This window comes from Procambarus clarkii, chromosome 22 (assembly GCF_040958095.1).
Source record: "Procambarus clarkii isolate CNS0578487 chromosome 22, FALCON_Pclarkii_2.0, whole genome shotgun sequence".
Taxonomy (NCBI): domain Eukaryota; kingdom Metazoa; phylum Arthropoda; class Malacostraca; order Decapoda; family Cambaridae; genus Procambarus; species Procambarus clarkii.
In genome coordinates, this window is record NC_091171.1 from 10047278 (window position 1) to 10066246 (window position 18969).

General features: G+C 50.8%; 1 protein-coding gene across 3 annotated transcripts in view; it reads left to right on the plus strand.

The window, feature by feature from the left end:
* LOC123757348 (protein sprint) overlaps window positions 1–18969 on the plus strand; it is a 363737-nt gene that overhangs the window by 303665 nt on the left and 41103 nt on the right. For all 3 annotated transcript variants that reach the window (XR_011229385.1, XM_069329426.1, XM_069329425.1), the window contains exons 3-4: window positions 10016–10156; window positions 10859–11049. Coding sequence is in view for 2 of the 3 variants with exons in the window: in XM_069329426.1 (XP_069185527.1) it covers window positions 10016–10156; window positions 10859–11049 (332 nt within the window). In the remaining variant the exon portion in view is untranslated. The remainder of the gene's footprint in view (window positions 1–10015; window positions 10157–10858; window positions 11050–18969) is intronic.

The following is an 18969-nucleotide window of genomic DNA, read 5'->3' on the forward strand; positions in this document are numbered from 1 at the left end:
CTGGGATTTTGAGGAGATGGATATTCAGGGCTGCGAAGGTTTCAGTGACTACATAGCAGGTACTGTAACAAATGGAGGGAAAAAAATTATAGTCGCAGTCATATATAATCCACCACCAAATGACAGACGACCTAGACAGGAATATGATAGAAACAACATGGCCACCATTAACATAATAGAAAGAGCAGCTTCTGTTGCTAGCAGGAATGGATCTGGACTACTAATTATGGGAGACTTCAACCATGGGAAGATAGATTGGAAGAACAGAGACCCGCATGGAGGACCAGAAACATGGAGAGCTAAGCTGCTGGACGCGGCAACAAGAAACTTTCTAAGCCAGCACACCAAAGAACCAACAAGAATGAGAGGAGAAGATGAACCGGCAATGCTTGATTTGATATTTACCCTAAATGAATGGGATATAAGGGAAGTTAAGATGGAAGCGCCCTTGGGAATGAGTGACCACAGTGTATTGAACTTTGAGTAAATGGTAGAGCTAGGACTTATCTCCCCCCAAAAAGAACTAGGAATCAAAAGGCTGGCATACCGAAAGGGGAATTATGAACAGATGAGAAGTTTCCTAAGTGAAATACCTTGGGACACAGACCTCAGAGACAAGTCTGTACAGGGTATGATGGACTATGTTACCCAAAAGTGTCAGGAGGCAGTAAACAGGTTCATCCCGGCCCAAAGGGAAAAATCCGAGAAGCAACAGAAGAATCCATGGTATAATAGGGCATGTATGGAAGCGAAGAAACTGAGCAAAAAGGCGTGGAGGAACTTCCGGAATAACAGAACACCAGAAAGCAGAGAGAGATACCAGAGAACCAGGAATGAGTACGTCAGGGTGAGAAGAGAAGCAGAGAAAAATTTTGAAAATGATATAGCAAACAAAGCCAAGACCGAACCAAAGCTACTCCACAGTCACATCAGAAGGAAAACAACAGTGAAAGAACAGGCATTAAAACTTAGAACAGGCGAGGACAGGTATACAGAGAATGACAGAGAGGTGTGTGAGGAACTCAACAAGAGGTTCCAGGAGGTCTTCACAATAGAACAGGGTGAGGTCACTGTGCTAGGAGAAAGGGAGGTAAACCAGGCGGCCTTGGAGGAGTTCGAAATTACGAGAGAGGAGGTCAAGAGACACCTGCTGGATCTGGATGTTAGAAAGGCTGTTGGTCCAGATGGGATCTCACCATGGGTACTGAAAGAGTGTGCAGAGGCACTTTGCCTGCCACTCTCCATAGTGTATAGTAAGTCACTAGAGACGGGAGACCTACCAGAAATATGGAAGACGGCGAATGTGGTCCCAATATACAAAAAGGGCGACAGACAAGAGGCACTGAACTACAGGCCAGTGTCCTTGACTTGTATACCATGCAAGGTGATGGAGAAGATCGTGAGAAAAAACCTGGTAACACATCTGGAGAGAAGGGACTTCGTGACAAATCGCCGACATGGATTCAGGGAGGGTAAGTCTTGCCTTACAGGCTTGATAGAATTCTACGATCAGGTGACACAGATTAAGCAAGAAAGAGAGGGCTGGGCGGACTGTATTTTCTTGGATTGTCGGAAAGCCTTTGACACAGTACCGCATAAGAGGCTGGTACATAAGCTGGAGAGACAGGCAGGTGTAGCTGGTAAGGTGCTCCAGTGGATAAGGGAGTATCTAAGCAATAGGAAGCAGAGAGTTACGGTGAGGGGTGAGACCTCCGATTGGCGTGAAGTCACCAGTGGAGTCCCACAGGGCTCTGTACTCGGTCCTATCTTGTTTCTGATATATGTAAATGATCTCCGGAGGGTATCGATTCATTTCTCTCAATGTTTGCGGACGATGCTAAAATTATGAGAAGGATTAAAACAGAAGAGGACTGTTTGAGGCTTCAAGAAGACCTAGACAAGCTGAAGGAATGGTCGAACAAATGGTTGTTAGAGTTTAACCCAACCAAATGTAATGTAATGAAGATAGGTGTAGGGAGCAGGAGGCCAGATACAAGGTATCATTTGGGAGAGGAAATTCTTCAGGAGTCAGAGAAGGAAAAAGACTTGGGGGTTGATATCACGCCAGACCTGTCTCCTGCAGCACATATCAAGCGGATAACATCAGCGGCATATGCCAGGCTGGCCAACATACGAACGGCATTCAGAAACTTGTGTAAAGAATCATTCAGAACTTTGTATACCACATATGTCAGGCCAATCCTGGAGTATGCAGCCCCAGCATGGAGTCCATATCTAGTCAAGGATAAGACTAAACTGGAAAAGGTTCAAAGGTTTGCCACCAGACTAGTACCCGAGCTGAGAGGTATGAGCTACGAGGAGAGACTACGGGAATTAAACCTCACTTCGCTGGAAGACAGAAGAGTTAGGGGGGACATGATCACCACATTCAAGATTCTGAAGGGGATTGATAGGGTAGATAAAGACAGTCTATTTAACACAAGGGGAACACGCACAAGGGGACACAGGTGGAAACTGAGTGCCCAAATGAGCCACAGAGATATTAGAAAGAACTTTTTTAGTGTCAGAGTGGTTGACAAATGGAATGCATTAGGGGGTGATGTGGTGGAGGCTCACTCCATACACAGTTTCAAGTGTAGATATGACAGAGCCCGATAGGCTCAGGAATCTGTACACCTGTTGATTGACGGTTGAGAGGCGGGACCAAAGAGCCAGAGCTCAACCCCCGCAAACACAACTAGGTGAGTACAACTAGGTGAGTACACACACACACACACACACACGCACGCGCGCGAACAACATAGGAACGGCATTCAGAAACTTGTGTAAGGAATCACTCAGAACTTTGTATACCTCATATGTCAGGCCAATCCTGGAGTATGCGGCTCCAGCATGGAGTCCATATCTAGTCAAGGATAAGACCAAACTGGAAAAGGTTCAAAGGTTTGCCACCAGACTAGTACCCGAGCTGAGAGGTATGAGCTACGAGGAGAGGCTACGGGAATTAAACCTCACTTCGCTGGAAGACAGAAGAGTTAGGGGGGGACATGATCACCACATTCAAGATTCTCGAGGGAATTGATAGGGTAAATAAAGACAGGCTATTTAAAACAACGGGCACACGCACTAGGGGACACAGGTGGAAACTGAGTGCCCAAATGAGCCACAGAGATATTAGAAAGAACTTTTATAGTGTCAGAGTGGTTGACAAATGGAATGCATTAGGCAGTGATGTGGTGAAGGCTGACTCCATACACAGTTTGAAGTGTAGATATGATAGCCCAGTAGGCTCAGGAACCTGTACACCTGTTGATTGACAGTTGAGAGGCGGGACCAAAGAGCCAGAGCTCAACCCCCGCAAGCACAATTAGGTGAGTACACGGTAGAGAAGGATCACTTCGGTGGCGCAGTACCAACTTCTCTCTTCTAGAAACTTGCTAATTGTTGGTGTTTCAGGTATGACCTTGACCCCCGTGCCCCTACAGGCTTTGACCTGGCCCGGGCCGGCCCCTGGGAGCCGGATATGGTCACCAGGTGGCCGGTGTCTCCGCCAGCCACTTACCCATCATTACCCTCCAAACATGGCGTCTGACTCATACTTCCCGCCTTTTTTGTTGTACCCCGGTCTGGCCAGCTGTACGAGGTCTTCCTGCCGCCTCACAAGTCTCGTTTAACTCTATGACGTGAATATTCCCAAGTTAATTATAATTCGAGAGGGATTTGTTTTGCCTGTGTGAGGGTTTTGTTGTTAGAACGGTGCTAGAGAGACCTGAGGCCGCAAGGGTTAGCTGGGTCTTGGGGTCCCGGCCTCTCTGCCGCGGCCAGCTCTCCTTCTTGGATAATATTTCACTAGATGCTTATATTGGCGCTCTTGACATCTCTGTGGATGTTTGTGTGTTAATGATCTGAAGAAAGGCCAGGACAATTGGTGTGTGTGTGGAGAGAAGGGATATAAGGGCAATATAATCCTGTGTGAGCATCAAGATCACTTCCACGTGTTAATTTAAAATACTTATCTTTTGATAACCTGTTGTCGTTCCCAGTGAAAGGATTTTGTCCTGATTATTTTCAGTCCAGCGTTTGATGGCCTGAGTGTGTAAAGTTATCCCTCTGAAAGAACACGAGTCGTGTATCCAATTAACACATGTTCCAATATTTTTTATTTAAATATTCAAATTCTCGTTCTACGTATGAAGGGAAAGTAGACGCTTTGGTGTGTGTCATACCAGCTAGAAATTGCATTAATGGTTACACGAGTGAAAGTCGGTTAGAGAGTCGTTAGGTTAGCGATTGTAAGATGAAAAGTCATGCCTGTCTAACCGGTTTTGTTTAAATCCCCTGATGCAGAGTTGATATTGCCGGTTTGAGAGTATAGACATTAGGCCCCGGGAATTATGGAGTGATTCTGAGAGCCTGCATGATCACCACTTGAAAGTATGAAATAAAAAATAACGCGTTTGTAACGGTAGACAGTTTACCCGTGGAGGGCTTGAGACGGACCGTCCGCCGGGGGTGACAGACAGGGAGCTGGGGGGGGGGGGGTCAGCAACTGTACCAGGGACATCGCCAAGAGTACTGATAACATCACCAGCTGCTCCTCATATATATACCCAGAGTTACAGCCCCGCTCCTGTGCCAGATAAGCACGGGATATGGTGAGTGCTACTTGCAACTTTCTGTTCCCAGTAGCTGAATCTAGACCAACAACAACAAATGCTCATCATGTCAGTGTGTGTTTCCTGATTATTAGCTCGTGCCAAACTGATAGCTCAGTCCCCCAAGGTACCGTGCTTGCTCCGGTACTTTTTCTCACCGTAATATCAGACAGGGACAAGGATACAAACTACAGCACTGTATCATCATGTGCAGACAACACCAGGATCTTCATGCCAGTAGACAATATACAGGACACGGCAAACCTCCAATCTGATGTTACTCGGGTCTTTCAATGGGCCACAGATAATATGATTTTTATTGAAAATAAGTTCCAGCTCCTGTGCTTTGGAGAAAATGAAAGTTTAAAAATGGAAACAATATATAAAACTCCCGTGGGTCAGGCTTCCACGACCTGTAGACATATGATTGATTGGCTCATCACTGAGAGAATTTACAGTAAAAGTAGTTTCGTCAAACTTGATGAAATTGGCTGGATTTTCTTCAGTATCGTAATTTAGGCTTCCAACACAATATATTTCGGCGCGTTAAAAGCAGGAAGAACGGAAGGGCAAATTGACATCAGTAAACAGTGATATGATGCGATTTGGAAAAAGAAAAAGTAACATTTGAAATTACTTCTCTAGGCATGTGGGCCCACACCACATGTGTTTTTCGGGGCTGCATACTGATGAGTGCGTCTAACATTGTATATAGGTCCCAGGAAGCTCTTTTTGTCTAATTGTACAGGTCTTGTTATTCTCGTTCATACCCTCATGACTTTACACTTGGTTGGGTTAAAGTCTAGTAACCATTCCTCTGATCACGTCTGGCATGGGGCATGATCCCCTTGGAGAGCATTGTAGTCCACATCTGTCTACACATGTGTCTACACATCTGCGACTCATTTGAGGACTTAGTTACCATACATGTCTTCCTGTGCGTGGCTCACCGTAACAAATAGTCTTGGGTGTATATTCACCTGGAAATGTTGCTTAAATGGAAACTGGTTAACCAATATTAATCCAAAGAGAGTATTATTAATCCAAATATTAATCCAAATATTAATCCAATATTAATCCAAACTGTGTTAACAAAATGATTGGACATCGTGTTTATTGCTGTCTTCTATATCTTGCTGCCTGCTTGCAGAGGCGACACGTGCACCGCTAGAAGTGATCTGTTTCTGTGGTTGTGATTGAGATGTGCGGGATAGTGATAGTGAGGTGAGGGTGGCGCTCCTGGGTGTGGACCCTTCTACGGCACACATCATTTGTCCAGATGACTGTCCTCCCATGCTGTCTGTCCTCTCACCTCCCACTGTCACCCTACCTACTTCTGTCTGTCGCTGTCTGTCTGTCTCTGTCTGTCTCTGTCTGTCTGTCTCTGTCTGTCTGTCTCTGTCTGTCTGTCTCTCTCTGTCTCTCTCTGTCTGTCTCTCTCTCTCTCTCTGTCTGTCTCTCTGTCTCTCTGTCTGTCTCTCTCTGTCTCTCTGTCTCTCTCTGTGTGTCTCTCTCTCTCTCTCTGTCTGTCTCTCTGTCTCTCTGTCTGTCTCTCTCTGTCTCTCTGTCTCTCTCTGTGTGTCTCTCTCTCTCTCTCTCTCTCTCTCTCTCTCTCTCTCTCTCTCTCTCTCTCTCTCTCTCTCTCTCTCTGTCTCTGTCTCTGTCTCTGTCTCTGTCTCTCTCTCTCTCTCTCTCTCTCTCTCTCTCTCTCTCTCTCTCTCTCTCTGTCTCTCTCTGTCTCTCTGTCTCTCTCTCTCTCTCTCTCTCTCTCTCTCTCTCTCTCTCTCTCTCTCTCTCTCTCTCTCTCTCTCTCTCTCTCTCTCTCTCTCTCTCTCTCTCTCTCTCTCTCTCTCTGTCTCTCTCTGTCTCTCTCTCTGTCTCTCTCTCTGTCTCTCTCTGTCTCTCTCTCTGTCTCTCTCTCTGTCTCTCTCTCTCTCTCTCTGTCTCTCTCTCTGTCTCTCTCTCTGTCTCTCTGTCTCTCTGTCTCTCTGTCTCTCTGTCTCTGTCTCTCTCTCTCTCTCTGTCTCTCTCTCTCCCTCCCTCCCTCCCTCCCTCCCTCCCTCCCTCCCTCCCCCCCCCCTCTCTCCCTGTCCCTTTGGTCTCGCCCCCCACACTGTTTTCTCCCCCTCCCTTTGTTCTCCCATCTCTTTGCTCTCCCCCTCCCTTTCCTCCCCCCCCCCAGGTTCTCCGGCGAGGACCCTCTGCCTGTTACGAGAGAATATTGTAGACGCTTCCCTTACACAGCAGAGACAACCTCTGGGATTGATGGTGATGGTCCAGCTGACGAGGGGGGGGGGGACGGAGGGAAGGGGAAGGAGAGAAGGGAGGGAGAGGTCTTGGTAGGAAAGACGGGAAATCGACGAATAAGAGAAAGGGACAAGAAGAGATACAAGAGAATGAAGTGGAAGGGTTAAGTAAAGGTGTGAACTAGGAGGAGAAATAGGGAGGCGGGGGAGGCAGCAGAGTTAGTTTGGGTTATTATGCACCCCATACCTATCCTATGGGCGGTAGTGGAAAGGGTTACAGAGGCACATAATGGGCTCGGGGACTGAACCCCACAATTCATTTAGCTAAGCAAGTTACAATCTTGATGAGCTAGTTACAAAATTCAAATAACATCGTCACATCAACAATGGGTTAGAGATCGACCACAAGTACAGGTTCTAAATTAAGCACCTGACATATGTGGAGAGCTAGTGTCACAATTGATATGTTTGTCCTGCACACCGCCCCCCCATCCAGTGGGCAGCGGTGGATAGGTTACAATCACTTAGTTACTACCTACAGTTAGTGAACTGGGGATAATTGACCAAGATGTCTGGCAGCAGATCATTTTGAATGAAATATTTACACATCTTTGGAACATTGGTTATAGAATTGTCTCTGAAGTCAGCAGAGGGAAGGGGCAGCAGAGCCACCAGGCCAGGAATTGGCGGTGGCGGCTGGGAGAAGATACCAAACTACACAAAGTACACTACACTCTACATGCGAAGGGGAGGAGTGTTAGTGAGTGACAGATACCGTCACTCACTCACTAGTCACTCTTTCAGTATGGAGTGTGTTAGTGTTAAGGCGGTGGTACGAGGGCGTCGTTTGTCAAGGATAATCTGGCGCGTGGCGTGCGGTATCCTCCTCTTCCCCATCTTAATTTAATCTCGAGTATTACAGCGCCAGATAGAACGTTCGTGCTGCTGTGGCCTCTGGCTGCCGGCTGGAGTACGGGGGGAGGGGGGTAGATGAGGGAGAGGGGAGGGGAAGGTAGATGATTAAGGGAGGGGATGTGGTAGGGAAGAGGTAGAGTAGGATTGGAAAGGGGCGGAGAGGTACTTAACAGAGGAGGCTGGGGAGGTTAGTCTGTGATTTGCCAGTAATCACAACAGTGTTCTCTGCAGGTGTGTGTGTGTTTACTACTTGTGTTTTTGCGGGGGTTGAGCTATGCTCTTTCGGCCCGCCTCTCAACTGTCAATCAACTGTTTACTAACTAACTACTAACTTACTACTTTTTTTTTTTTTTTTTTTTTTTTTTTTTTTTTTTTTCTTTTTCTTCTTCTTCTTCTTCTTTCTCTCCCCCCCACACCACACACACACACACCCCAGGAAGCAGCCCGTGACAGCTGACTAACTCCCAGGTACCTATTTACTGCTAGGTAACAGGGGCACTTAGGGTGAAAGAAACTTTGCCCATTTGTTTCTGCCTCGTGCGGGAATCGAACCCGCGCCACAGAATTACGAGTCCTGCGCGCTATCCACCAGGCTACGAGGCCCCCTGTGTGTGTGTGTGTGTGTGTGTGTGTGTGTGTGTGTGTGTGTGTGTGTGTGTGTATGTATATATATATATATATATAATTATTATTATTATTATTATTATTATTATTATTATAATATAGGGGTCGAGTGACCATTCCAGTACGCACGTCACTGCCTCCCCTGGCGGTATAATGATTCCTTAGATGCTTCCTACTTGTTATTGCGAGAGTGGGCTGGCCGGCCGTGGTGACGCTCTGAATGTGTGCATACTGTGGTTCGAGGCCCCACCAGCGTCACACCATGTACCCGGGTCATTCACAGTGATCCATGGTTAAGCACTGTATTGTGGCATCTTGATGGCACTACTCCCCTCCCCCCCCTCACACCCTAGTGTGGTATTTAATAAATAATTCGTTCCTATGAATTTATAGAGAAATTTATGGCGAGTTCTGGAGAAAATAATCAACAAATGGTGATGGTAGAGTTTGGTCTTGCAACCTGGCAGATGGAATTGTCACCAGAACGTCCCCCACTCTACATGTGGCACTGTCACACCTACCTGTGGCACTGTCACACCTCTACCTGTGGCACTGTGTCACACTCCTACATTAGGCATCAGTGTCATCATCATCATCAGCCACATGCGTCAGTAGATCAAACAAGCCAATTGGATACACTACTCACACTCTACGTGACACGTTTATGAGTGAAGTGTGAGCCTGTCACGTTGTTCCTCAAGAAGTTGGCGGAGTGTTTGGTTAACGAGGAGCCCAAGTTGCCAGAGTTATGATTGGCGATCTTTAGGTCTCTCGTGTGACCTGTTGGTATCTGATTGCCCTCTGTTTTGGTATCTGATTGCCCTCTGTTTTGGTATCTGATTGCCCTCTGTTTTGGTATCTGATTGCCCACTGTTTTTCTGAATTCTCAGAGTTCCTCATTAGATATGCTAAAAACGGTAGGATTGTTTCGAACGTGGATCAGAGAACATTTGTCGAGAAATTGACAATCTTGTAATATTGTATGACATTGTATTCTGTTTTGTGTGACTTTGTATTGTGTTTGGCTGGTATTGTATGACATTGTATTTTGTTTGGCTGGTATTGTTAGTCATCTATATAGATTGTAGTATTTTTTCCATTCTTTTCAATGGCATGTTTGCATGGGTTGTGTTGTCATTTTGTGTGGTAGTTTCTGCATGCATGCATGCAGGTATATACACACGCGCACGCACACTACCACACACGCACGCATTCAACCACACACGCCCGCACGCACACGTACAATATTTGACATGTGATTAGTTCTATACCCTTTTTCAGCAATGTAATTTGTTTCCATCAGAAGGCTTAAGTTGATAATGTATTGTTTTAAAGATAAATGTTAATGCTGCGTCTATAATTATGATAACGATGCTCTAATTATTTTTGACCCAATAATTAACCAGGGTCATGTATCTATAACTGTGACAAAGGGCAAATAACTAACATGTTGCAAAAAAAAACTGTTTACCTTTCATTTTGTCACTGGTTGTTCTGCACATATACATTATATGAATACTGTATATATGTATATATATAATATACACGTGTATATATATGTATTGTATGTTTAGCGAGGCGGACATGCTATGTTAAAAGAAGGTTGTGCTTCAGACTGGGAGTGGTGATGGGTCGGAGTGTGAGCCGTGTCAGATCCTGCTGGAGGAACGCCTGGTGAAGACCAGTCCTATATGGTTCCAGCCGGACCTGCAGCGCTCAGGGGCCGTCCACCTCCTGCAGGGCAAGGATGAAGGGGTACGTTCACTTTGTTCAAGTTCAAGATTTGTTCAAGGGGGTAGGTGCTGGCGCCAGGGGCTCCTCCTCCTCCTCTAGTTACCACATTGATACATTTACCGGAACCAGATTCACAAGCAGTTACACAAGCACTTACGAACCCGTACATCTTTTCTCAATCTTTGGCGGTTTTGTTTACGATTATTAAACAGTTAATGAGCTCCGAAGCACCGGGAGGCTGTTTATAACAATAACAACAGTTTATTGGGAAGTTTTCATGCTCGTAAATTGTTTAATAAATGTAATCAAAGCCGTTAAAGATTGAAGAAAGATGTACATGTTCCTCAGTACTTGTGTAACTGCTTCGTGAATCTGGCCTGTGTGGAGCAGTGGGATTTGTATTAATCTAACAAATATAAAGTTTGTTAAATTATCTCAAAGTAGAGCGCAAAATGTTCCATGGCAACCTGTATTGATTTGTTAAATTTGATCTCGGCTCAATTCACATAGAATACCTTTGTACAAAATGTTGTTTATGAATACCGTATCGTCTCTTAAAAGACATCCAGATTGAAATTATCCTCAATTTACAGTGTAATGTGTTCCTGTGTACACAAGAACTAACCAATGCTTTGTTCGTTCCATACGCCCCTTGCTGCTACTGATCTGAAATACCTGTCTAGGTGACCGTTATTAGTATTTAATTAGTATGTTTTTTTCCAGAACTTCATCGTTCGTCAGAGCAGCAAGCCGGACACACGGGCGCTGAGCGTGAGGCTGCCGCCGGACAAGGGGCCGGATATCCAGCACTACCTCATCGAGGTCCACAACGACGGCACAGCCTACTCCCTCGAAGCCTCAGACAACCGCTTCGATAAACTACCAACTCTCATTGCTTATTATTCCCAGTGCTGGTAAGAGGAACTTTTGTTGCTTCAGTGGTGGTTGTTGGTCTGGTGGTGGTTGTTGGTCTGGTGGTGGTTGTTGGTCTGGTGGTGGTGGTTGTTGGTCTGGTGGTGGTTGTTGGTCTGGTGGTGGTTGTTGGTCTGGTGGAGGTGGTTGGTCTGGTGGTGGTTGTTGGTCTGGTGGTGGTTGTTGGTCTGGTGGAGGTGGTTGGTCTGGTGGTGGTTGTTGGTCTGGTGGTGGTTGTTGGTCTGGTGGTGATGGTTGTTGGTCTGGTGGTGGTGGTTGTTGGTCTGGTGGTGGTGGTTGTTGGTCTGGTGGTGGTGGTTGTTGGTCTGGTGGTGGTGGTTGAGGGTATGGTGGTGGTTGTTGGTCTGGTGGTGGTTGTTGGTCTGGTGGTGGTGGTTGATGGTCTGGTGGTGGTTGTTGGTCTGGTGGTGGTTGTTGGTCTGGTGGTGGTTGTTGGTCTGGTGGTGGTTGTTGGTTTGGTGGTGGTTGATGGTCTGGTGGTGGTTGATGGTCTGGTGGTGGTTGTTGGTCTGGTGGTGGTTGTTGGTCTGGTGGTGGTGGTTGGTCTGGTGGTGGTGGAGGTGGTTGGTCTGGTGGTGGTTGTTGGTCTGGTGGGGGTGGTTGTTGGTCTGGTGGTGGTAGTTGTTGGTCTGGTGGTGGTTGTTGTTGGTCTGGTGGTGGTTGTTGGTCTGGTGGTGGTGGTTGTTGGTCTGGTGGTGGTGGTTGTTGGTCTGGTGGTGGTGGTTGTTGGTCTGGTGGTGGTTGTTGGTCTGGTGGTGGTGGTTGTTGGTCTGGTGGTGATGGTTGTTGGTCTGGTGGTGGTGGTTGTTGGTCTGGTGGTGGTGGTTGTTGGTCTGGTGGGGGTGGTTGTTGGTCTGGTGGGGGTGGTTGTTGGTCTGGTGGGGGTAGTTGTTGGTCTGGTGGTGGTGGTTGTTGGTCTGGTGGTGGTGGTTGTTGGTCTGGTGGTGGTGGTTGTTGGTCTGGTGGTGGTGGTTGTTGGTCTGGTGGTGGTGGTTGTTGGTCTGGTGGTGGTGGTTGTTGGTCTGGTGGTGGTGGTTGTTGGTCTGGTGGTGGTGGTTGTTGGTCTGGTGGTGGTGGTTGTTGGTCTGGTGGTGGTTGATGGTCTGGTGGTGGTGGTTGTTGGTCTGGTGGTGGTTGATGGTCTGGTGGTGGTTGTTGGTCTGGTGGTGGTGGTTGATGGTCTGGTGGTGGTTGATGGTCTGGTGGTGGTTGTTGGTCTGGTGGTGGTTGTTGGTCTGGTGGTGGTGGTTGATGGTCTGGTGGTGGTTGTTGGTCTGGTGGGGGTGGTTGTTGGTCTGGTGGTGGTTGTTGGTCTGGTGGTGGTTGATGGTCTGGTGGTGGTGGTTGTTGGTCTGGTGGTGGTTGTGTCTGGTGGTGGTGGTTGATGGTCTGGTGGTGGTGGTTGATGGTCTGGTGGTGGTGGTTGATGGTCTGGTGGTGGTTGTTGGTCTGGTGGTGGTTGTTGGTCTGGTGGGGGTGGTTGTTGGTCTGGTGGGGGTGGTTGTTGGTCTGGTGGTGGTGGTTGATGGTCTGGTGGTGGTGGTTGATGGTCTGGTGGTGGTTGTTGGTCTGGTGGTGGTTGATGGTCTGGTGGTGGTGGTTGATGGTCTGCTGGTGGTGGTTGATGGTCTGGTGGTGGTTGTTGGTCTGGTGGTGGTTGATGGTCTGGTGGTGGTGGTTGTTGGTCTGGTGGTGGTGGTTGATGGTCTGGTGGTGGTGGTTGATGGTCTGGTGGTGGTTGTTGGTCTGGTGGTGGTTGTTGGTCTGGTGGTGGTTGATGGTCTGGTGGTGGTGGTTGTTGGTCTGGTGGTGGTGGTTGATGGTCTGGTGGGGGTGGTTGTTGGTCTGGTGGTGGTGGTTGTTGGTCTGGTGGTGGTGGTTGTTGGTCTGGTGGGGGTGGTTGTTGGTCTTGTGGTGGTGGTTGTTGGTCTTGTGGTGGTGGTTGATGGTCTGGTGGTGGTTGATGGTCTGGTGGTGGTTGTTGGTCTGGTGGGGGTGGTTGTTGGTCTGGTGGGGGTGGTTGTTGGTCTGGTGGGGGTGGTTGTTGGTCTGGTGGGGGTGGTTGTTGGTCTGGTGGGGGTGGTTGTTGGTCTGGTGGGGGTGGTTGTTGGTCTGGTGGGGGTGGTTGTTGGTCTGGTGGGGGTGGTTGTTGGTCTGGTGGGGGTGGTTGTTGGTCTGGTGGGGGTGGTTGTTGCTCTGGTGGTGGTGGTTGTTGGGCTGGTGGTGGTTGTTGGTCTGGTGGTGGTTGATGGTCTGGTGGTGGTGGTTGTTGGTCTGGTGGTTGTTGTTGGTCTGGTGGTGGTGGTTGATGGTCTGGTGGTGGTGGTTGTTGGTCTGGTGGGGGTGGTTGTTGGTCTGGTGGGGGTGGTTGTTGGTCTGGTGGGGGTGGTTGTTGGTCTGGTGGGGGTGGTTGTTGGTCTGGTGGTGGTTGTTGGTCTGGTGGTGGTTGTTGGTCTGGTGGTGGTGGTTGTTGGTCTGGTGGTGGTTGTGTCTGGTGGTGGTGGTTGATGGTCTGGTGGTGGTGGTTGATGGTCTGGTGGTGGTGGTTGATGGTCTGGTGGTGGTTGTTGGTCTGGTGGTGGTTGTTGGTCTGGTGGGGGTGGTTGTTGGTCTGGTGGGGGTGGTTGTTGGTCTGGTGGGGGTGGTTGTTGGTCTGGTGGGGGTGGTTGTTGGTCTGGTGGTGGTGGTTGATGGTCTGGTGGTGGTGGTTGATGGTCTGGTGGTGGTGGTTGATGGTCTGGTGGTGGTTGATGGTCTGGTGGTGGTTGTTGGTCTGGTGGTGGTTGATGGTCTGGTGGTGGTGGTTGTTGGTCTGGTGGTGATGGTTGATGGTCTGGTGGTGGTGGTTGATGGTCTGGGGGTGGTGGTTGATGGTCTGGTGGTGGTGGTTGATGGTCTGGTGGTGGTTGTTGGTCTGGTGGTGGTTGATGGTCTGGTGGGGGTGGTTGTTGGTCTGGTGGGGGTGGTTGTTGGTCTGGTGGTGGTGGTTGTTGGTCTGGTGGTGGTGGTTGTTGGTCTGGTGGGGGTGGTTGTTGGTCTGGTGGGGGTGGTTGTTGGTCTGGTGGGGGTGGTTGTTGGTCTGGTGGGGGTGGTTGTTGGTCTGGTGGGGGTGGTTGTTGGTCTGGTGGGGGTGGTTGTTGGTCTGGTGGGGGTGGTTGTTGGTCTGGTGGGGGTGGTTGTTGGTCTGGTGGTGGTGGTTGTTGGTCTGGTGGTGGTGGTTGATGGTCTGGTGGTGGTTGTTGGTCTGGTGGTGGTTGTTGGTCTGGTGGTGGTTGATGGTCTGGTGGTGGTTGATGGTCTGGTGGTGGTTGATGGTCTGGTGGTGGTTGTTGGTCTGGTGGTGGTGGTTGTTGGTTTGGTGGTGGTGGTTGTTGGTTTGGTGGTGGTTGATGGTCTGGTGGTGGTTGTTGGTCTGGTGGTGGTTGTTGGTCTGGTGGTGGTGGAGGTGGTTGGTCTGGTGGTGGTTGTTGGTCTGGTGGGGGTGGTTGTTGGTCTGGTGGTGGTAGTTGTTGGTCTGGTGGTGGTTGTTGGTCTGGTGGTGGTGGTTGTTGGTCTGGTGGTGGTTGTTGGTCTGGTGGTGGTGGTTGTTGGTCTGGTGGTGGTGGTTGTTGGTCTGGTGGTGGTGGTTGTTGGTCTGGTGGTGGTTGTTGGTCTGGTGGTGGTGGTTGTTGGTCTGGTGGTGGTTGTTGGTCTGGTGGTGATGGTTGTTGGTCTGGTGGTGGTGGTTGTTGGTCTGGTGGTGGTGGTTGTTGGTCTGGTGGTGGTTGTTGGTCTGGTGGTGGTTGTTGTTGGTCTGGTGGTGGTGGTTGTTGGTCTGGTGGTGGTGGTTGTTGGTCTGGTGGTGGTGGTTGTTGGTCTGGTGGTGGTGGTTGTTGGTCTGGTGGTGGTTGATGGTCTGGTGGTGGTGGTTGTTGGTCTGGTGGTGGTGGTTGGTCTGGTGGTGGTGGTTGGTCTGGTGGTGGTTGATGGTCTGGTGGTGGTTGTTGGTCTGGTGGTGGTGGTTGATGGTCTGGTGGTGGTTGATGGTCTGGTGGTGGTTGTTGGTCTGGTGGTGGTTGTTGGTCTGGTGGTGGTGGTTGTTGGTCTGGTGGTGGTGGTTGATGGTCTGGTGGTGGTTGTTGGTCTGGTGGGGGTGGTTGTTGGTCTGGTGGGGGTGGTTGTTGGTCTGGTGGTGGTTGTTGGTCTGGTGGTGGTTGATGGTCTGGTGGTGGTGGTTGTTGGTCTGGTGGTGGTTGTGTCTGGTGGTGGTGGTTGATGGTCTGGTGGTGGTGGTTGATGGTCTGGTGGTGGTGGTTGATGGTCTGGTGGTGGTTGTTGGTCTGGTGGTGGTTGTTGGTCTGGTGGGGGTGGTTGTTGGTCTGGTGGGGGTGGTTGTTGGTCTGGTGGTGGTGGTTGATGGTCTGGTGGTGGTGGTTGATGGTCTGGTGGTGGTTGTTGGTCTGGTGGTGGTTGTTGGTCTGGTGGTGGTTGATGGTCTGGTGGTGGTGGTTGTTGGTCTGGTGGTGGTGGTTGATGGTCTGGTGGTGGTGGTTGATGGTCTGGTGGTGGTGGTTGATGGTCTGGTGGTGGTGGTTGATGGTCTGGTGGTGGTTGTTGGTCTGGTGGTGGTTGATGGTCTGGTGGTGGTGGTTGTTGGTCTGGTGGTGGTGGTTGATGGTCTGGTGGTGGTGGTTGATGGTCTGGTGGTGGTTGTTGGTCTGGTGGTGGTTGATGGTCTGGTGGTGGTGGTTGTTGGTCTGGTGGTGGTGGTTGATGGTCTGGTGGGGGTGGTTGTTGGTCTGGTGGTGGTGGTTGTTGGTCTGGTGGTGGTGGTTGTTGGTCTGGTGGGGGTGGTTGTTGGTCTTGTGGTGGTGGTTGATGGTCTGGTGGTGGTTGATGGTCTGGTGGTGGTTGTTGGTCTGGTGGGGGTGGTTGTTGGTCTGGTGGGGGTGGTTGTTGGTCTGGTGGGGGTGGTTGTTGGTCTGGTGGGGGTGGTTGTTGGTCTGGTGGTGGTTGTTGGTCTGGTGGTGGTTGTTGGTCTGGTGGTGGTTGTTGGTCTGGTGGTGGTGGTTGTTGGTCTGGTGGTGGTGGTTGATGGTCTGGTGGGGGTGGTTGTTGGTCTGGTGGTGGTGGTTGTTGGTCTGGTGGGGGTGGTTGTTGGTCTTGTGGTGGTGGTTGATGGTCTGGTGGTGGTTGTTGGTCTGGTGGGGGTGGTTGTTGGTCTGGTGGGAGTGGTTGTTGGTCTGGTGGGGGTGGTTGTTGGTCTGGTGGGGGTGGTTGTTGGTCTGGTGGGGGTGGTTGTTGGTCTGGTGGGGGTGGTTGTTGGTCTGGTGGTGGTGGTTGTTGGTCTGGTGGGGGTGGTTGTTGGTCTGGTGGGGGTGGTTGTTGGTCTGGTGGGGGTGGTTGTTGGTCTGGTGGGGGTGGTTGTTGGTCTGGTGGTGGTGGTTGTTGGTCTGGTGGGGGTGGTTGTTGGTCTGGTGGGGGTGGTTGTTGGTCTGCTGGGGGTGGTTGTTGGTCTGGTGGGGGTGGTTGTTGGTCTGGTGGTGGTGGTTGATAGTCTGGTGGTGGTTGTTGTTGGTCTGGTGGTGGTGGTTGATGGTCTGGTGGTGGTGGTTGTTGGTCTGGTGCGGGTGGTTGTTGGTCTGGTGGGAGTGTTTGTTGGTCTGGTGGGGGTGGTTGTTGGTCTGGTGGGAGTGGTTGTTGGTCTGGTGGTGGTGGTGGTTGATGGTCTGGTGGTGGTTATTGTTGGTCTGGTGGTGGTGGTTGATGGTTGATGGTCTGGTGGTGGTGGGAGTGGTTGTTGGTCTGGTGGGGGTGGTTGTTGGTCTGGTGGGAGTGGTTGTTGGTCTGGTGGTGGTGGTTGTTGGTCTGGTGGGGGTGGTTGTTGGTCTGGTGGGGGTGGTTGTTGGTCTGGTGGTTGTGGTTGTTGTTCTGGTGGGGGTGGTTGTTGGTCTGGTGGGGGTGGTTGTTGGTCTGGTGGGGGTGGTTGTTGGTCTGGTGGGGGTGGTTGTTGGTCTGGTGGTGGTTGTTGGTTTGGTGGTGGTTGATGGTCTGGTGGTGGTGGTTGTTGGTCTGGTGGTGGTTGATGGTCTGGTGGTGGTGGTTGTTGGTCTGGTGGTGGTGGTTGATGGTCTGGTGGGGGTGGTTGTTGGTCTGGTGGTGGTGGTTGTTGGTCTGGTGGTGGTGGTTGTTGGTCTGGTGGGGGTGGTTGTTGGTCTGGTGGTTGATGGTCTGGTGGTGGTTGATGGTCTGGTGGTGGTTGTTGGTCTGGTGGGGGTGGTTGTTGGTCTGGTGGGAGTGGTTGTTGGTCTGGTGGGAGTGGTTGTTGGTCTGGTGGGAGTGGTTGTTGGTCTGGTGGGGGTGGTTGTTGGTCTGGTGGGGGTGGTTGTTGGTCTGGTGGGGGTGGTTGTTGGTCTGGTGGGGGTGGTTGTTGGTCTGGTGGGGGTGGTTGTTGGTCTGGTGGGGGTGGTTGTTGGTCTGGTGGGGGTGGTTGTTGGTCTGGTGGTGGTTGTTGGTCTGGTGGTGGTGGTTGATGGTCTGGTGGTGGTTGTTGTTGGTCTGGTGGTGGTGGTTGATGGTTGATGGTCTGGTGGTGGTGGTTGTTGGTCTGGTGGGAGTGGTTGTTGGTCTGGTGGGGGTGGTTGTTGGTCTGGTGGGAGTGGTTGTTGGTCTGGTGGTGGTGGTTGATGGTCTGGTGGTGGTTGTTGTTGGTCTGGAGGTGGTGGTTGATGGTTGATGGTCTGGTGGTGGTGGGAGTGGTTGTTGGTCTGGTGGGGGTGGTTGTTGGTCTGGTGGGAGTGGTTGTTGGTCTGGTGGTGGTGGTTGTTGGTCTGGTGGTGGTGGTTGTTGGTCTGGTGGTGGTGGTTGTTGGTCTGGTGGGGGTGGTTGTTGGTCTGGTGGGGGTGGTTGTTGGTCTGGTGGGGGTGGTTGTTGGTCTGGTGGTGGTGGTTGTTGGTCTGGTGGTGGTGGTTGTTGGTCTGGTGGTGGTGGTTGTTGGTCTGGTGGGGGTGGTTGTTGGTCTGGTGGGGGTGGTTGTTGGTCTAGTGGGGGTGGTTGTTGGTCTGGTGGTGGTGGTTGTTGGTCTGGTGGTGGTGGTTGTTGGTCTGGTGGGGGTGGTTGTTGGTCTGGTGGTGGTGGTTGATGGTCTGGTGGTGGTGGTTGTTGGTCTGGTGGGAGTGGTTGTTGGTCTGGTGGGGGTGGTTGTTGGTCTGGTGGGGGTGGTTGTTGGTCTGGTGGGGGTGGTTGTTGGTCTTTGGGGGTGGTTGTTGGTCTGGTGGGGGTGGTTGTTGGTCTGGTGGGGTGGTTGTTGGTCTGGTTGGGGTGGTTGTTGGTCTGGTGGTGGTGGTTGTTGGTCTGGTGGGGGTGGTTGTTGGTCTGGTGGGGGTGGTTGTTGGTCTGGTGGGGGTGGTTGTTGGTCTGGTGGGGGTGGTTGTTGGTCTGGTGGTGGTGGTTGTTGGTCTGGTGGGGGTGGTTGTTGGTCTGGTGGTGGTGGTTGTTGGTCTGGTGGGGGTGGTTGTTGGTCTGGTGGGGGTGGTTGATGGTCTGGTGGGGGTGGTTGTTGGTCTGGTTGGGGTGGTTGTTGGTCTGGTGGGGGTGGTTGTTGGTCTGGTGGGGGTGGTTGTTGGTCTGGTGGGGGTGGTTGTTGGTCTGGTGGGGGTGGTTGTTGGTCTGGTGGTGGTTGTTGGTCTGGTGGTGATGGTGGTGGTGATTGGTCTGGTGGTGGTGGTTGGTCTGGTGGTGGGGGAGGTTATTGGTCTAGTGGTGGTGTGGTGGTGGTTAATCTGGTGGTGGGGGAGGTTGTTGGTCTGGTGGTGGAGGAGGTTATTGGTGTGGTGGTGGTTGGTCTGGTGGTGGGGGAGGTTGTTGGTGTGGTGGTGGTTGCTGGTCTGGGTATGGTGACCACGGGTCATATTAAGCAGCAA